Raw genomic sequence first — 19,005 nt, 5'->3', positions numbered from 1 at the left:
CTTAAAATGGGAAATGTTCTACCAGCCAAAATGACTTATTAACCCCAATCAATACCCAAACATCTAGTGTAACAAATAATTGTGGACTTTACTGAATTCTATTATATTTGGCAGTCCATCTTGAGCAAATTCAGTCTATTCTGTGGCAAACTTCCTGTTGTTTGTTTGCTTTTGTCACCAGTCAAAGCTCTTAGATTGTAATCTGGTTTTAAACCAGGCAAGTCAGAGCCGAGGGGCAATAATGAACTTGTATTATCCATCTTAGTGATTGATTTGCTTGAAACCTAATGGCCTGCCATGTATAAGAACAGGCCCCCCTTGTTCTACACTGGTAGGATCTCCTAAAGGGCTCAGCTTGTATTTGTCAGTTCATTGTTCTAACAGGCAGTCCCGGTGGTCTCCTTCAAATTCGACGCTGAATGATTAATGGAGCCTTAAGTTAAGAGGAAGAAAAAAACCCTCCTGTTTCTCCCACATGCTACTTAGTCATTTTGGTGTCTGCATGAAGTACAGTTTGAGTCACCCAAAAATTTGAGCGTCTTCCTGTTATGCGAAACCATTTGGTAGTTATTTTTGCTTCATCTTCTTTTGCTTGTTTTAAACTTAGCTCTGTGCATTGTGTGCGTGTGCATCTGTGTCCTGTTAGATGTTTGAACTACATTTTGATGTAACCGTCTCGGCACAGGTTATAATATTATGTGGAAAAACAGTGTGTACGGGTTTCTTTTGGATTGCTCAAAAGGCCAGTGGTTGTGAGCAGATGGCAAATGCTTTGTTAGCCATATGCACAATTCCCTGCAGGGACTGCAGTGATGAGTCTTGGCATGTCCACCCAACTAACTTCTTGTCACACCTTGTCTCTTTTCTCATATCTCAGGCCACCGAGCTGAATACATGACCACAAGGTAAAGTAGACACATCAGCACCTGTGCATATTCACTTCCCTTTCAACAGCGACTGAAACTTCAGGACAGTTTTTCTTTTCACTACTTCTGTAGTTACATAACTTAGCTAGTTATACTAGTTTTATATATTATGATATTTCTGTCAGTAAGTTCTAGGACCTCTCTTCCTTTGATGCACATGGGTGGACACCATATACAGGGAGACCAGCAGAAATCAGTGACAGCTGATGGCGTTGATGAAGTCGGACACACAACAAAAAGAAAGGCTGAGATAGAGACAGGTTGCAAAGGGTTCTGCAGTAGTAGACATAGGCCGGTTAAAGCAATTTAAAGAGAGTCGCTATCGACTGACGTTGGCTGGCTGTTATCAGCAGATAATATGCTTAATTTGATGAAAGGAACCATATTTGGTGGCTGGTAACTCAACAAGGAATAGAAGTTTAATTTGAACTTGCCTCTTCGAGGAGGAAAATTTACTCTAAGTCCTCCAGATCTCAAGAACAGAATTATAACATACACACTAACTAAAAGGGACTGTCACCTGCAGGCTCTGTCACGAGGTGGATGCTGACACATACAAAGCTCCCAGTGGGTCTGGCATTTCTCTGGCCTGTTGTATCTGGTGGAGGATTAAAAAAAAGGCTATAAAGAAAATGTTATTTCATGGGTTTCAGCTGTGTTTGAAAAAATACCCTTATTCATCCATCCAGCCATCACCTGGAGTTGAAAGGTTTTGAAGATTAGTCATCCTCCTCTTCAGTTCAGGTTTTGAAAGGACATAAATGTGCAAAGAGGGAAACCACAAAATGCATTGTTTGCCTTTTCTGATTCATTCTTTGTGTTCTAGACATCCCAATGGGCCGTACAGAACCCTCACTGGCACCCGGCGGGCTAGACCCCGCTCTGTTTTTAATGTTAGGTTATTTAATGGCAATTTGGAGTCATTTATTAAGGTACTGATTGCCAGTCTCCCGCTTGACTGTTCACCTTCTCCTATCCGTTTTCTATTTCCCTCTGGCTTTCTGGTCATTTTGGTGGGTTCCCCCGTAAGCGTCTTAGCTTTGATCATCATTTATCAACAACAAAACATGAACATTTGTGCTAAGATGGATTCTGGAAACCTTCCTCATGAGTCAGCGAGCTCTGGCGGTCTGTTTCTCAGATGTGTGGGGTGGTGGCATTGATAGATTTGGAGGGCAGCAGGAGGAAGGGAACAGCAGTTGGAAGGATAAATGTTTGTCTCCATCAGCTCCCCTGACTCACTGCTGACCTGGCATCACTGAGCTGCTCTGGCGGGAGATATTCTCTCCTCCGCTTCCAGAGTAAGAGCAGAGGCCAGTGAAAACAGCAGGATAGATGGCAGTCGGGGAGCGGATGCCAAACTGATAAGGTGTGCTGCCCCCCTCCTCCGGTCTCTTCACTGCCTCTCGCCGGTGGCCGTGTCGAGTCCTGCCTGATCCTGTCCAGTTCCTGCTGTTTTGTTATGGGTTTGATGCCAGCACAGAGTGGAATGTGACGCTCTCTTAGTAAAAGCTTTGGTGGGAAGCTGCTGAGGTGCTAATCTGGATCTTGCTTTTTTCCCCTTTTTCCATCTCTGATCATCTCCGACTCTTGCAACATTTCTCTTTAGCCGTGGACGACGGAACTCACACACTCGACATCAGGTAGAAACTCTGAGGCATGTTGGGGGGCTCGTGCTGCGAACCTTTTCTCATTTCCTGTATCTATTCTGTACTAACAAGTTATTTACCTGCCACTTAGACAGACTGAGTTGAAGGTTACAGCTGTAGTTTCAGTTGTCTGTGCAAATTTCTATTCCTTATAGATCAAAATCAGTCTCTCATATCCAAAGAGATCGCATTACATAATCTAGCAGCACCCCGGCTTCTGGCTCAACCCTCACTGCTGCACTCCAACCATGGCTAGTCGATTTTAGTATGGCTGTTGTGTTTGGGCTCATTGTATACCCCTGAGGGCTGTAAACAGATCCACTGTATCATTAAAAGCATGTACCGAGTCCCCGTCCAGCAGTGATTTACAAGAGGAGCCAGCACACAGGCAGAAGGAGAGTTGAGTGCACATCCAAGTGCATTTTAGGCCCGAACTTCATATGGAGTCTGTGCCCTTCTGGATGAGCTCTTGTTAATTTAAGCACAGCTCTTGATCGTTTGCATAAAAAAAGACATAAGGCATGTTTAAGCACATGTCAATAGGCCTCCGGTGTTGCTACTCCAGTTGGTTAGTGATTTTTGTATACTTAGTGATAATCCACGACATCCATGAAACTGAGCAAAGGAATAGCTGTGAGGTCAAGTCAGTCTGTCTTAATAAGATCACACTTTGTATTTAAATTTACCAGCTTCACTTTCACTGGGTGTGCATGATTATATTCTTTTAACGGCTCCTATTGGGCCGCAATCAATACATTGAACCGTTCAGGAGTCTGCATGCACCAGATATGCATTAAGAAAACACAAAAGTCAGACACGTGTTTTAATTGATCAGATTTTGGATAAATTACCTCCTCAAAATGTGATATAATCCTGATTATTACATATTTTTTGCACAATTTTGATTTTATGTGTTAATGAAGAAAAACAAGGACATTATACACCAGTGAAATTTATTTATTTATTTATTTTTTGTAGTATTGGTTAGGCTCTTAAACATGTAACAAAATGACGAATTACTCATCTGACTTTTCTTCAAAGGACTCTGGACAAGCTATTCCTCGTGTGGTTGAGAGTTGTATTCGCTACATAAATTTGTATGGTGAGTAGCATACTGTCAGCCCTTACAGTGTTACAGTAGTTGCTGTATTTATACCTTCTTTGAGGTCTTCTTATAACCCAACCAACTTTATCTAGTGTGGGACAAAGTAACACTTTCACAGATGCAGATGTTGGAGTTTCAGTTTATTCCGTGGAAATGTGCAAATTCCGCCCTGTTTATCTTTATGCGGTCTCTTCTACTGAAATTCCCATACATACATACATTCTCCCATACAGTGAGAAACCTCTCACTTGTATGACTGTTGAGTTTAAATATCACTGACTAAAGCAGATTTATAATTCTAAGCATTGAAAGGTGTGACTGTAGATAACATCCTCTGCATCTTATCTGGCAACCAACTGATGACACTCAGAGATAAATCTAAAAAAATATTGCAGGCTAGTTACAGTAACTTCTTCCTTGATCTTCCTTAGGATGTGTCATTTTGGGCAGTTTTGTTTCTCATCTGTATGACCACAGGTGGATTAAAGCTCATGAGTTGGTCTTCTGCGTTTCTTTGCTTCCTCATCCTTTCTTTGTTTTGTTTTTTCCCTGTGCAGGCCTCCAGCACCAAGGAATATTTCGTGTACCTGGATCCCAGCTGGAAGTCAACGACATCAAGAACTCATTTGAGAGAGGTACCGGGGTTCTGTTTTCACTATAAAAGATGTTTGTCAACAGCTTGATCTCTACTATATTTGTTTCCAATTTTATTTTTAATTAGGTATATGTCTAAAATGATGCAATAAAATAAATCCAACTTGACCTGCTCGCTTCTCTTTGTTTTAGGAAATGACCCTCTGGCAGACGATGAGAATAATCATGACATCAATTCGGTGGCTGGCGTTCTCAAACTGTACTTCCGAGGTCTGGAGAACCCTCTTTTCCCCAAAGAGAGGTTCAATGAGCTGCTGTCCTGCATCAGTAAGAACATATTTTTGTGTATTATCAGTCAGCCGCTTTTTATGATTGTTTGTTTTCTGTAACAAGTTTTATTTATTTACATACTTATTTTAAATACTTTGCGTTACAGTGAAGAGCATATTTGTCTAATTTAGATGGATTTAGATCCTGGTGATTTTATTGTCTTAAAGACCTAAAATAATTAGCTCTCATATCATCTTATATTATACACTGTAGCCTTGTGGGGGGGTTGTACATATCCGATAATGAAAGTTTGAACATTTTGGGATATTCCTTGTAGTCTTGCTTGAACTCTTTGTCATTCAGACTTGCGTTTTGTGGGTCCTGCTCTGCTGTGTTGAGCTCTGAGCAGGAGCCGATCTGTTGTGAGCGGCACAAAGCTGACCATAGAGTTTTGGTGGAGCGTTGAATGTTCGCAGCCCCGGGCTGAATCTGCAGTGGAGTCCTCACAAGAATGGTCACATTGTGAATTTGTCTGAATCGTTCCACAGTTCAGTCAGCTCTTTGAATGACACTGCATTACGTCACATCAGCTCTGTTAAAGAACAGTCGAATATGCACAAAGTCACATGGACGTAGTGTGCGCCCCGATGCCTCGTGCGACTCTGCGGGAGTGATTGTGTGCCCCGTGTATTTGTGTGTGTGTGTTCTTTGTGTACTCGCAAGTGTGTGAAGTGTGTCCTCTTGAGTTTCTTGGGTCTACCGTCGTTTACACATTTGTGCTGGATGAGTGATGGGGATTCCCTGTTTACATTTCCCAGCTCTGCATGCCAGTGATTGCAGTGTGGGCTGAGCGCCCAGCAGGCTCCATATATAAACCTTATTCCCATATGGAGCAGCTCAGACCAGCTACGAGATCGTTTAACCGCTCTCAGTTGACTGTTTCATTTTCACCGCAGCGGTGCACTGCGGCTTGTGATATCTTTCATTTTGGAATTTGCGGTAAGAATGCTTCGCGAGGATGTGCTGCACACACGTGATGTATAAGTCTGCATTCGAATAGATCTTTAAATAGCAGCTTCTGAAGTGCTTGAGAGCCTCACAGAATCCAAGTTAGGTATTCATGAAAAATGAAATACATCACAAGTATCCCAGAAGCCCAAATCCCAGATGGCACACAGTGGCTGGAGGGTGACGTGGCTATTTTTAGCAGCACAGCCCCAGCTTAGCTGGGTAAAACAGCCGGCTTCAGGTGCCACACTGAGACAAACATAATAGTAACGAAGGACAGAAAGGTCGACATTCTCCGGCTGCATCTTACTAAAGCACAATATTTTTTCTCTGTGAAAATGATAATAAAGCTGCTCTTTTTTTTTTTTCGTGATATTTCTGAAAAAGTAAACAAAATGTGCGCGTGACAGAGCGCCTATTTTCACTTCTTCTTCCTTTATGGGAGAATCAGGTGAGAAACCAAAGTTGTGGTGAGGGTAATTACCAGAGTCAACATATCGCCTGTGTCCACGAGGACTTTATACAATTAAACGTCTGTGCCCGTTTAAATATTTAATGTTTCTACTAAGTATTTGGCCGAATTTATGTCCTTAGACTTGAGAGTATGTGGATAACGTCGATAGATTACACAAGTGTAAGCCCCAGACATGCACTCCATGGACTGAACCGGAGAAAAACTTGTTATATATGCTTTTATTTTTTTGGTTTATAAAATTTTTTATTCCTAACAACATACTCTTTTTGACCCCCCCCCCCCCCTTTTTTTTTTATTTTTTTTATAAAGGAATAGAAAACCTGTATGAGAGAGCGCTGTACATCCGTAAGATCCTCCTGACCATTCCCAGATCGGTCCTCATTGTGATGCGCTACCTCTTTGCCTTCCTCGACCAGTGAGTTTAACAAAAATAACATCCTAAACATCATGATTGCCCTTGCTCAATGATCTGTCTGAAATACTTTATACTAAAATATTCCAACCTTTCTTCACTCTCCATCTTACCTCCGTCCCTCCCTTCAGTCTGTCCCAGTACAGCGATGAGAACATGATGGACCCATACAACCTGGCCATATGTTTTGGCCCAACACTCATGCCCACACCAGACAGCCAGGACCAGGTCTCGTGCCAGGCCCACGTCAACGAGATCATCAAGACGATCATCATCCACCACGAGACCATCTTTCCTGATGTCAAAGAACTGGATGGGCCCATCTATGAGAAGTGCATGGCGGGCGGGGACTACTGGTAAGAAATAAGAACGTATGCCGACAGTGCTATACCTAAATCGGGTGAAGTGCCGCATTTACTGCACCCAAACATCCAGAGATGTTCACACTGGGGAGTGGATGTGAGCTATGACACATACCAGTTCAACACGTGCAGCTGAAGAACATGACGAGGTAGCTCATGTTTCAGGACTGTATTTAGATGAGACAGGCTGAAACGATCGTTTTAATTTCTACAATCATGACAGAAGGAAAAAGAGGTCACCTGGCAGGAAGGGGCTGATTAGTTGAAATGCAGAGCAAACTGCAGTCAAGCAAGACAAAAACCAGCCTCACATCTGTATATAAGGTTATCGCTTGTTTCTTCCCGACTTTATCTACCTCTGTTTCTCCTCGTCTGTGCTGCCCCCACATCACCGCAGCCTGACAGCGATTTATCTCTGGCCAGAGTAAATCACCTGTCTCAGCGTGCCTGTGTCTCCCCGAGTGAGACATAACCCCTGGGATTTTCTTTTCCATTCGTTGCCTCCTCCTCTCCCTAAAGAGGAGGTTGCTACTGACATGTTAGCTTGGACGCAGACGTTCATTTCCTGGCCGGGGTAATCTGCGGTCATGTGTGGCGTTCCTGTCAGCTCTCACTCTTCATTTCCAGAAGATCATTTAGAGACTTCCTAACCACACAATGGGAAACTCTTGATAATGGCTGCTGGTTGAACATCCTCCATGTCTTATTAATTGTAAAAAACCTTCCTGCTTTTCATCTTGTCTTGAATGGCTTTTTATCATTAAATTTTTTTGTGTGTGTTGTTGAAATGTACCTTAGTCCTTGAGCCCTGTTGTGGCTGTGGCCCTGGTAATTTGGATGTTGTCCCCAACAGTGAGAGCCCCTATAGCGAGCATGGAGCCCTGGAGGAGGTAGACAATGAGGGAGGAACAGAGACGCACACCAGCGAGGATGGTGAGTGACTGCACAGCAGTAAATAGTCATACAAATGTTTAAACTTGCTCTTACATACCTTTGTGCCCTTCTAGAGTCCAATCAAATTGTGTTTTTAGGAGTTGCAATCACTAAATATAGAACTAAAACTAATTATTGTAACCATTGTCCATTTAGCATATGCACGGTTAAATTTAAACCCCCCCAGTCTTTGGTGTGTGGGGGGTTAAACTTGTGTCTCTGCAGCTCGGGGTGGCTAATCCTGCCTTTCAGCCCGATAAATGCATTAACCTTGAAGAGCCAGGGAACCGGGCTCAGAGTGACAGACAGCCATTCATATTCTAATGGTTCTACTTTCCTTGGGGCTTTGGACGGCTCCACACCCCCTCATTTTACAAATTCCTTGGTGGTCTGCACCTTTTGGGCCTCCTGGGAATGAAAACTTGTTTCTTAAAGGTCCCAACCTTGGATTACATTTTTAACTCCCTTTGTGAAAAATCAGCGCAAAAGTAATTTATGGCAGATTTATGAAGCGTGTTTCAAAAGTGTCACATTTTATCTGTGGTTCAAAAATAATAAAGTCTACATTTAACTACATTTCCATATGTCCCAGAGAAATATATATAGAAACGAAGAAGAAACACCGGGCTGTTGTTGACACTGGAGGATATTAAGTACTTCAGCCAGACGCTGTTGTGTGATCAGACATGTGGTCCTTTGTTTCCATGAAATGGATACCAGTTCATCACGTCCAAATCAAATATTTAGTGAGTTAGTTGAGACCAAAAGATTAGACGTGGTATGACTTTGCTGTTTAACTTACAGTAAAAAGCAGAAAACTGACCAGATGTAGACAGAACGGTGCAAGAAATACTTGAACTGCTGTTGAACCTAATTTTATTGTCTTACCTTAGTAACACACTTTCCTAAACCTTCTCTGTTGAAAGCAATCACCCAAATCCTTCCACGTTATCACCAAGCTACATGTTGACATCAGCCTCCACAGAGAGACTTTGAAAACCACAGTTGATCTCTTCTCCTGACATTAGCTTTTAATCACGGTTTCCAAATAAAGACCCTCATCTTACTGTTAAGTATAACCAAAGGAAATATCTGATTAGACGAGGAAACTTATTCCTACTGTAAAACACAGATGGCAGCTATCAACTTTGAGTAATTACAAGAAGATTATGTTTTCCAGAAAGCCCTTGCTGCCATGGTTTTGTTCCAAAAGCTTCTCTAAGCAGACTGGGAGGATGTCCTCACTGACTGAGTTCCTCCCTGTAGAGTCTTGAACTGTGGTCAAGTTATTGTCATCAGTTATTTTTAAATCCCTGTGACCTCAGTTGGATTTCAGACACAAAAACAGGGCTTGTTTCCTGTTTAGTTACTCTCGCTTGTTTTCTCCAGACTTACATAGTTATCGTTTTTCTCTCCTTTCTTATCAAGGCTTCAAACGTGTTAACTTGTGTTGGCCTTTAAAGGAAGTGAATGCGAGTTAGGTGGCGAGAGGAGTGAAAGTCACCTCGTGTGCAAACACCGGTGGAGAAATATCCTTGACTCGTTGGAGCAGATGCGTTTCAAGCTGATTACATACAGAGTCTTAATGCAATATGCTGTCCTGATAACATTTGTGGAAAAAATGAAGTGTGTGGATAACTGACGATCAAGATCTTTTGTCATATTGTAGTTGTGACCATTCAGAAAATATAGCCACAGTTTATGTATTTTGTGTATTTTTCAGAGGCAAACAGTCTTCTGAAAGACATAATGTCAGTCTTCACCAGGATTCCCCAGATGGGTATTTCATGAAAAGCTCCCCAAGATGTACCAGAACAGTTAGGTTCACCGACTCCTATGCTTACCTTTATTTTGAAATATACGATAGCAGCTTCTTGGTTTGGTCCAAAAGAGGGTGCGGTTGTCCACCTGTTCACCACTTTGGCCCTCACTGAAGTATCTCTTTTGCCTTGAGGTTTTGCACAGAGGTTGAATCCTATATTAGTAATCCCATTTCTTTCATGTCAACAAAAGGTCCAGATTTTCACTTATCCTGTTAAATTTGATGCACACATTCTTATTCTTTTTAAGAAGACACTGGGTAGTCACTTTTATTTTAGCAGCACTGTGAGTTTTTATGCTCCCGATACATTTTGTTCATGATTAAAAAGCAGTACTGTGCAAAAGTCATGAGACACTCTTCATTTCATTCACGTTTTCCTGGAAAAATGACAAATAAATGCAACAGTTTATCGAAACGTCTACAAACATGAATGGAAATATTGTATAAAATGAGTTATAACGAGCTTGAAGCTCAGTGTTTGGTGTGAGGACTTTTATTCTTCAACAGAGCCTAAACTATTTCAGGCAAGCTTTCATTTTTTATTTAGTAGTCTTCAGGAATACTGCCTCTGATCCCACATTGCTTCATTATAGTTGAGACCTGGCCTCAGCTGAGGCCTTCAATGCCCGATGTTTCACTGCGTTTTTCTATCCAGGTATGCTTTTACTACATTGGCAGTGTGTTTGGTATCATTGCCATGCTGAGAAATGAAGTTTCTGCCAATTGAAAGCTTTCCACACAGTATTACACAGTGGAGCGAAATCGAATGGTTCTTTTCTGCGTTCATAATACCATGATTCCAGCCTCAAACCATGACAGAGCCATTTTTGTGATGGCTGGCTCACTGTTGTACCTCATTCCTGACCTCCTCTGGACATACTCGCTAGGGCTGTTCGATATAACGATATATATCGGATGACGATATAAAAGCGTCTATCGTTTCATTTTACGCTATCGTTTGTTTCGTGGTGTCGCAAAATAAACTCTTTACGGCAATATTTTTCATGGTTTTGATGGTCACTGTAGTGGCTATATTCATTAAAGTTCTCTCTTTCGCTTATATTTAATATAACCACACTACAGACTTATGCGTTGTCGTTAGCAGCAACGACGGTAAAACAATCGCGTGTCTGCCTGTTTATTTTCCACATAAACCTTTCACAATAAAGCTCAAGATCCTGTTGAGACTTTTCAAAACAAACTGAATCACGTGAAAGATGAGTATTTACGGATGAGAAGTAAAAAAGAGCCGCCAGGTGCTAAAAAATAAACCTTAGACTCAAACGTTAGAACAGGCTTTTCCCCGCAGCACGCCGTGTAATAAATACTCACAAAGAAAACGGCGGCCGTTACAACTTATGTCTAAAAAATGTATCGTTTCATGCATCGGTTAAAACACTCGACTCCAGCTGGAAACACTTCCCGCAAGTCGAGCTGCCCGAGATTCACAGAATTTACAGAAAATGTTACATTTTTGTGATTTTATATCGTTATCGGACGATAGATGTCTTAATTTTAGTCATATCGCACAGCCCTAATACAATCATTGGAACCAAACATCAAGGCTAGTTCTTGTCTAATTTGGCCTCCCTCACCCTTTTCTCTCAGTTTTCCCTCCTTAAGATCGGCTTCTTTACAGCCATCCTTCCACTAACATCTTTTCTGATGAATTTTCAGAGAACAGTAGGGGGATTAACTGAAGGTGCAGTTCAGTTTCTTTAGGATGTGACTTTCAGATACTGTTCATCTACTGTAGCTGGTTTATTTGTAGGCCCGCCACTTCTGTTTTTAATCCACCAGTTTCCACCATGCTGAGATAATGCCAAGTTTCAGCTAACGGCTTCTTGGAACTCGCCTTGTTGATGCAAAAATAGTATTCCGGGCCAGGGAGCGAATTGTGTTTTACTAGTAACTAGTAAAATTGGTTCTTTCCCAAGTTATCTGTTATGTGTAGACACAACACTGGTTCATCCCTGGAGAAACACTCAAGACCACTTTAAAAAGTGACAATAATGTGTTGCTCTCTGGAAGCAAAATATAAAGAAACAAGAGTTGAAGCCTTTTGTGCTGTATGTGTAAAACTAATCACATTTCCTTTGATCTCTGCAACAGTTTGTGCTTTTTATTAACCTGCTAAGCAAAGACAGCTTTGAAATCAATCTTAAATTATTAAAGTTTTTCCCCTATAGGACACAGTTATTTGAAGCAGCAATAATGTTAACATATGGGAGGCACAAACTGGGCGTTGTGACATTTGACACTGTCCGACACGCGAGGAGCTTAACTGGTTTTAGAGTGGCAACATTAATGTTGTGTCTGCTGGTAAATTTCCCACAAGGTCAGAAATGAACTAAATGACTCATTGATTATGGCCGTTACAGGAATATACCAGGATGCCCTCGATGTCACGTGAACCTGCTGGCTGTATTGTAGATGTTAAAGGGGAATGTATTGTTTTACTTTGCAGAGCGTAGTCAGTTTTCCTATTAGGAGCCATGTTTCTTTTCTTTTTTTCCCATGTTTGCCGCAGTGTCTGCTGTTTGTTTTGTAACAGCAAGAGCGTGCGATTATTAACATCATGATGATGATGTGCAGTGGGGGAAAAGAAGCCTCCTTTAGTGCCATTGATCCTAAAAACATATCAAACCAGGCTTCTGCTGCCCCATTTCTCTGTGGGAACACTGGTGTAAGCAACATCCACACCAACCGCGCTCCACTGGCGTGTGCAAGACATCTGACAGTTTCTATCTCTTGGACCACATGCCTCCAACTCTCAGCATTTCTTTAGCTCCAGTCTCAGTGTGGGAGGGTGCGTACATGTACGTGTGCAACCGAGTTCAGTTGGTTCTGAAAGATTCTCAGTTATAATTGCACGACACGACAAAGGGAATCCTGCCTGCTGCTTCCAGCTTCAGTCACGTCCCTGCAGCGCTCACACGCGTGTGCCTTGGATACACATTGACAGATCGCGGGATCAGCTTATTGACGTGACTGAAAGGGATGAAGAAAGTAGAGGAAGGAGGAGAATTCCCCTGCACCGACGACTGTGCCGTCTGCTTTATTAACGGCCTCATCCGCTGTAGTGCAGTCCAATTAATTCAAACTGTAAATTCCTGCTTGTCACATTTCATTGGAGCCACGGCAAAAACTGACAACCCAGTGAAGCAAAGACAGTAGCAAGTTAAAGGTGGGATGAAACTGAACGAGAATACATGAGATAAAATAGGACACTGGAAGAAATGCAGAGCCCACAAGTCTTTCCACAATCGAGCCTATATTTTCTTTAGCACACGGGATTCTCATCTTGAAATTAATCTCCCACTCCTGAGAAAGATGCAGTATATCACGATGAGTTGTCACAGCTGAGACAGGTTTCAGACATTTACTCTGTTGCCTTCCTACCAGCGTATATATAGAGCCTGTGTTACGTCTGTCCAGGGACCCCCTGTCTGACTTGAAGCGAGAAAGTGAGCTGGCAGGAAAGCAGAGGTAGGAGCGAGGGAGGAATAAAGAAGCTATTTTTAGCCTCGTGTTGCTGTAGTGCATACATATTGGCTTGGAGACTGTGCCTTTTTTGAAAAGTAAAGTCAACTCTAGATGTTCTCTTCCGATTGTATTCGGGGAACACAAGTAGTTAAATGTGTACAAGTAAATTAAAATAAACTGTAATAATAATTGTTCAGTCGACCACTGGCTGGTGTTTTACGCAGTAACTTTTCACGGTATGTTTCACATTCTGTTGTCAGTGATCCAGAGCTCTATTTGTACAATTATTGAGCAGTAATCACCCCAGTCTGATGATCCATGCCGTGACTCACATGCCCCTGAGTCGCATAGATCTCCTCTCAAAAGCTTCTATACATGTCCTGCTAAAGCTCCTCAGGGCCCATAGTGGCTCTGGCCTGCTGTTGTAAAGCTGGGTTACTATTGACTGGAACTGAGGGCGGGGGAATCAGCTGGCTTAGCTTACTTGCACTCCATGTGCACTTGCATCAACTGCATATTCACGTGTACAAACATGTCGGTGTTAGACTCCCTTGAATTGTAGCCAGCCTGTATTTGTAAGTGCATTTGTTTCCAAAATTAGATTTTTATTTCCCAAGTCTACAGCACTTGAATCAGTCGTTAGAAATGTCTGCACATGAAATAACAACCATCTGTACTTGATGACTTTGCCATATCTGACATGTACTTAACCTGACTAATCCTTTCTCTCGACAGAGGGTGAGCCTATTGAAGCCATTGCCAAGTTTGACTACGTCGGGCGCTCTTCTCGAGAGTTGTCTTTCAAGAAGGGCGCCTCCCTGCTGCTGTATCAGCGGGCATCTGAAGACTGGTGGGAGGGGAGGCACAATGGGATTGATGGCCTGGTGCCACACCAGTACATTGTAGTCCAAGACATGTGAGTGTCCTACAAATACAAATGTAGAGCAATAAATGTCTTCTGTATTGAGCACAAACAAAAGATGTGCATCATGCACAGTGAATACTGACTAGTCAGTTTACCTCTAGCTAACCTCAAACTGTAGGCAGTTGTAAAGGAATAATCAGATGTTCATAATATATGTTATGTACTTTCTTCCCAAGAGATGGATGGGAACATTCACACATCCATTTTCTTAACTGCTTATCCAGTTCAGGGGTGTGGGGGTTGGGCTGGAGCTTATGTGAGCTGAGGCTGGACAGGAAGATTTATACTGTTTCCTATCTGTACAGTAAATATGATGCCAGCATCTTTTGAACTAAACCTAAGATGATGGAAAACATTTACTCGTTCCACAGCTGACAGAGTCCTCAAACCTTGAAAAATGCTCTAACAGAAGGTGATTACCGTATAAAGAACCACAGAAAGTAATACATTCATTTATAGATTGAATGTATATAAAAATGTAATTTTTATATATTTTTAATTATACAATTAAAATGGAATTCTTTAGTTGGAAGACGAACGAGTAGTTTCTGACCTCTCCTCGCTTAATTATTATACCAAAGGCTGCTTAACTAGTGCCGGATCCACTTAGAGTCTGAGAGCTAAAGTCCTTAGCAAAATATCCCTGTGGGTTAAACAACACACTTGTCCTTGTTGACTTTGCTCCACAAAAAGGCTGCTAGGCCGTCAGGTTACTATAGGGTCGCGCACAGGGGACCTTCAGGCTCATTTGTCTTGTCCTCCACTGTCATCCCTGCTCAGCTGTGGAGCTTTCTGCATCTCCAGGGTCCTTAACCAAGCCTTCTGTCACCGTCTCGTGCTCTCAGCACTAACAAGCATGCACTCTGCCATAGCGACTGTTGGTGCCTAATGGACTGAAGTCACTGTCTCGTTAGGACTGGAACAGAATCACTCCAATCACTTAGTAGCTGGCTGGCAAAACAGTCATTTGGAATGCCGTCACGCTCTTTCTGTTTTCCTCCTTCCCCTGCTGCTGTTGTCCCGTCAAAGGACCCCTATCAATAATTCACTAGGAGGGAGCACTGCTGATGGGGTGTCATCTTAGTTAATGAAAGAACACAGAAATTTACAGCTGTACACGTTGTTCCCAAGGAAGTAACGTCCTGGTCTCTACTTAAAGTGAGCAGGCAGAGGAAAGTAAGAGCGCACAAGATTGCAATCTTCACTCGTCCTGTAAAAAAATAAAATATACAGGGAGATGTTTCCCAAAGTACTTTGGCACAAGATGTCACCTGTCAACGTTTGACTGTGAAAATTCGTTTGTAATTTTTGTTGGTAGCTGCCTCTGCTTTGGAGAAGTGCTCGTCTGTGCTGTGACCCTGTGCGTTCATGTGGATTTGCTAAATAAGTGACTGTGTTTGATGATGCCATCAGAGGCAACAGTGCAGCTCAGTAGGTCTGATTACTGCCACCTGACAGGCACCAACTGTACCGAGTATCCAGTGACACAGCTCGCTGAAACTCATGCAGCTGGTTTGTGTGTGAGTGTTTGTGCGTGTCGCCGACACAGCGCATCACCAGAATGCTGAGAGGTTCGGGACTATGACTCATCTGACTCCGTAGACCTTGTGGGGTGGGGGTGGGGGTGACACATGCTGACTCTCAGGATTCTCAGGAAACGGATGGAAAATACTGATACTGAAGAACTGAACAAATATAAAAGATTGACTGATTTGCTGATTTGTCCCTTTTTTTTTAATTTTTACTGTGGGTTTATCTATCACTTCTTGCTCTTTTCATGTCTCAATGTCACACTGTCTCTGTGTCCCAGAGATGACAACTTCTCAGACACTCTGAGTCAGAAGGCTGACAGCGAGGCCAGCAGTGGCCATGCTGGGGAGGATAAATGCTCAGGAAAAGACATCGGTTCACCCAATGACACCAGGATCTCTGAAGCCTTCATCACCAGGTGGGTATACTGCTGTAAAACAGTGCTAGCAATGTTGATGCTTTTTTGTTTGTTTGTTTTTTTACACAATTTCTGTCAACTACCTTAATTAGGGACCACAAAGATTTTGCAGTTCTGAATATCAAAAAAAAAAACTCTGTATTTTAATTTGGATCATAGACGCTCTTCCCACATTTTTAAAGAGGGATGTCAAAATTTGTTTTACATCCACATCCAGCCCACTTTGGTCTTATGTGGGACGCAAAATTAATAGTTATTTCAAGAGAAAGGAATCTGTCAGCACAACTCTTTTAGGGCTGCCACGATTAGTCGACTATCAGAATCGTCGACGACTGATTTAATAGTCGACGCGTCGTTTGAAGCTTTGTAAGATCCCAAAAGCCACAGGAATAATAAGTGGTAGGATTTAAGAGTGTAATAACGGACTGAAACAGAAGATGGCAGCACTGCATGTACAAGGAACCAGCTGCCGTTAAACCCCGAAGAAGAAGAAGCTGTGTCCCAGAATTCATAGCGCAGCCCAGCTCAGTTTCCAACAATGGCGGCAGCTAGTTAGTTTTAATATTACTCTTATTATTCTTTCTGGGTCACAAAATAAACGTTTAACATATTTTCAGGCGAGAATGTAGCTGTGTAAACCTCAAATATCTGCTCAGTTTATCAAGACACCGCATATTTTCAAAAGCGCTCCGACGTTTTCGGAGACGTCTGTTACCCACTAGCTCGATAGCTAGCCGGGGGCAAGGCTAACTAGAGCCGGTGAGAACACCGGACTCCCGGCAAATCGTTTTCAAACCCACCGCCGTCTTTCGCTACTCAGGTTAAACATGATATATAAGTCACTTAGATAACTTAAAAATGTTATTGTTTGGCTTTTTTCAGTATTTTATTTGTTCCTGAGTAAATCGGTTTGGCTGAGATTAAAGTTATAGTTTTTACACAGCTGAATAAACGTCAAGCAGACAGCTGATTATCAGAAGTGTGAGATGCTCGAGAATTTACTCCGGTGTCCTGTTATATTTTAGATAGAAGGAGTTTATTAAACTTCACCGAAACAATCTGCAGATTTCATTAAAATTTAATAAACTATCATCTTGTCTTTATTTTTAGTTAGCACAGACCGTAAACGCTTAAAGCTGTAAGCTAATGATAGTTATATAAGAGCAGATGCTGCTGGTGCAATAAGCTGTACGTTTTACGTCCAATGGATGATGATCTGATTAGTCGACTAATGGCAAAAATAATCGGTGACTAGTCGACTATCAAAATAATCGTTTGTGGCAGCCCTAGACTCTTTGGGCTTAAAGTGTTTGGTGTGGCATTAATAGCCATGGGGCAGGTTTTTATCAGTAGGAAAAGCTGTAAAACTTATGAAAATTAAATTTAAAAAGTCCAAAATTCTTGTTCGCCTTCACATTTTCCAAAGTAATCCAGCGGGCCAGATTGGAGTCTTTGCTGGGCCAATTTTGGCCCCAGGCCTTATGTTTGACACCCTTGTTTCGCGGTAATTAGTTTACTGCAAATTTGACTTTTACCCTGTTAAATCACTGCAAATTATTCATAATGTTTCCATTTTACCTAAAACAGGGCAGTTGGAGACCATTAGTTTTACGGCAGCAGTAACAGTAACTCCTGAGTGTGCTGCCTTCCTCTGACATTGTGTTTCCTAAACTCAACTCTTTGTCTAATTGCAAGCATCAGCCACATTGTTTTGTCCCAAGTTACCAGACAGTTCCCGTCAGAAAGTACCGGTATGAGTATTAAACAACTATTTTAGTCATGCACACGGAGGATTGGCGCACGCACACACACACTGTGTAGACACACAAATCCAATCACACCTCAGTCTTTTTGGCAGTCTCTCTGCTGGTTAGTGCCAGTATTTTGTCTCCTGCTTCTCTTTTCATTGGTGGAGGATAAGCGACCTTGAAATATCTCTTACTGGGTTTTGGCCAAACACATGCTATTTTATTCAGAGCCATACTCACTCCCTCTACTTCACTGTTGAAATGTTGATGATTCATGCTAGAGGCAATATTTACACCACTGCAGGTATTGGTATGCAGCTGAACATATCTGAATGAATCATCCTTTTAACATCAGCCTTAATAAGCGTCCTCAAAGTCCTTAAACTAGAATCTGTCACACTCTTCCTGTCACTGGCTCCCAGGTGATCCCCACCTCTCTCCTCTTTCTTCTACCCTCCACCCTCTCCCTGCTCACTATCTACTTTTCCATTCAAACAGCAAGTTTTGAATCATTTATACCACCTGATATTTTTTTCTTTGGATATTTTCCCCTCTTGGTGGTCTCAGTCAATAACACGCTCACCAGACAGACTTCTATGGTAATCACAGTAAGCATTAGTAAACAAGACAGCTGTGTTAGAGCCTCTTTTAGTGGAGAAGAAGCATGTTGATGTGACCAGAACAATTCCTTCACTCTGCCTGTTTTTCTGTGTTAATGAAGAGGCTTGTGATTTATGTTACATTATTAGTCGAAGCCATAATAAGCAAAGGGTGAGCTGTCAATGCGGTGACAGCTTGCAGAGTAAGTTGCGGTGCCTGTTGTAGTACATGCTGTCCCAGAGGAAGATTAGGGATATACATGCTGACTGCTCCACCTGCAGTTTATAAGCAGGTACTGCAGTTGTTTTGCAATTCAAGAAATGTCAGTGCAGTCAAGGAAAAAAAAAAAATGTTGTTTCCTCACCAGACACCGTGTCTGCACCACTCCACCACTGGTTCTCTATTATTTAGTGTGTGAGCTTTCAACAGCAGCCATTGGTGCAGTCATATGTTTTTATTATGCGCATGAATTTATAAATTTACATTCAGATGTGTGTGGGTTTCAGAGTGTTACATAATCAAAGGTCTGTTTGGATTTACCTGATACTCTGGCATTGCAGGTAGAGCTCACGTTATATTCACCAAAATATTCACCACCTTCTCGTCCGTCCTCATTACTGCTTTTTGTTTATCACAGTAATAAAACTGCCTGGAAATGTTAATGATAATGTCTGAGAGCTCGTTCATAGGGGCTGATGTAAACTCTCTACTTGAAGCCGTTTGTTTCGGAGAAACAACCGAG

General features: G+C 42.1%; 1 protein-coding gene across 7 annotated transcripts in view; it reads left to right on the top strand.

Moving 5' to 3' along the window:
- The window catches only part of srgap1a (SLIT-ROBO Rho GTPase activating protein 1a), a 74,765-nt gene that overhangs the window by 51,374 nt on the left and 4,386 nt on the right, over positions 1–19,005 (top strand). For 4 of the 7 annotated variants that reach the window (XM_040025097.1, XM_040025096.1, XM_040025102.1 and 1 more), the window contains exons 11-20: positions 878–905; positions 1,753–1,858; positions 3,617–3,677; positions 4,238–4,315; positions 4,467–4,601; positions 6,337–6,442; positions 6,571–6,795; positions 7,655–7,734; positions 13,778–13,958; positions 15,778–15,915. In XM_040025097.1, coding sequence (XP_039881031.1) covers positions 878–905; positions 1,753–1,858; positions 3,617–3,677; positions 4,238–4,315; positions 4,467–4,601; positions 6,337–6,442; positions 6,571–6,795; positions 7,655–7,734; positions 13,778–13,958; positions 15,778–15,915 — 1,138 coding nt within the window. Of the gene's footprint in view, positions 1–877; positions 906–1,752; positions 1,859–2,535; positions 3,560–3,616; positions 3,678–4,237; positions 4,316–4,466; positions 4,602–6,336; positions 6,443–6,570; positions 6,796–7,654; positions 7,735–13,777; positions 13,959–15,777; positions 15,916–19,005 lie in introns of those variants that run through there. The other 3 variants (XM_040025101.1, XM_040025098.1, XM_040025104.1) reach the window with 2 other exon arrangements.

Source organism: Simochromis diagramma, unplaced genomic scaffold (assembly GCF_900408965.1).
Source record: "Simochromis diagramma unplaced genomic scaffold, fSimDia1.1 OVJJ01000293.1, whole genome shotgun sequence".
Lineage (NCBI taxonomy): Eukaryota > Metazoa > Chordata > Actinopteri > Cichliformes > Cichlidae > Simochromis > Simochromis diagramma.
The sequence above is the reverse complement of the archived record's forward strand: the minus strand, read 5'-3'. Positions and strand labels throughout refer to the sequence as shown.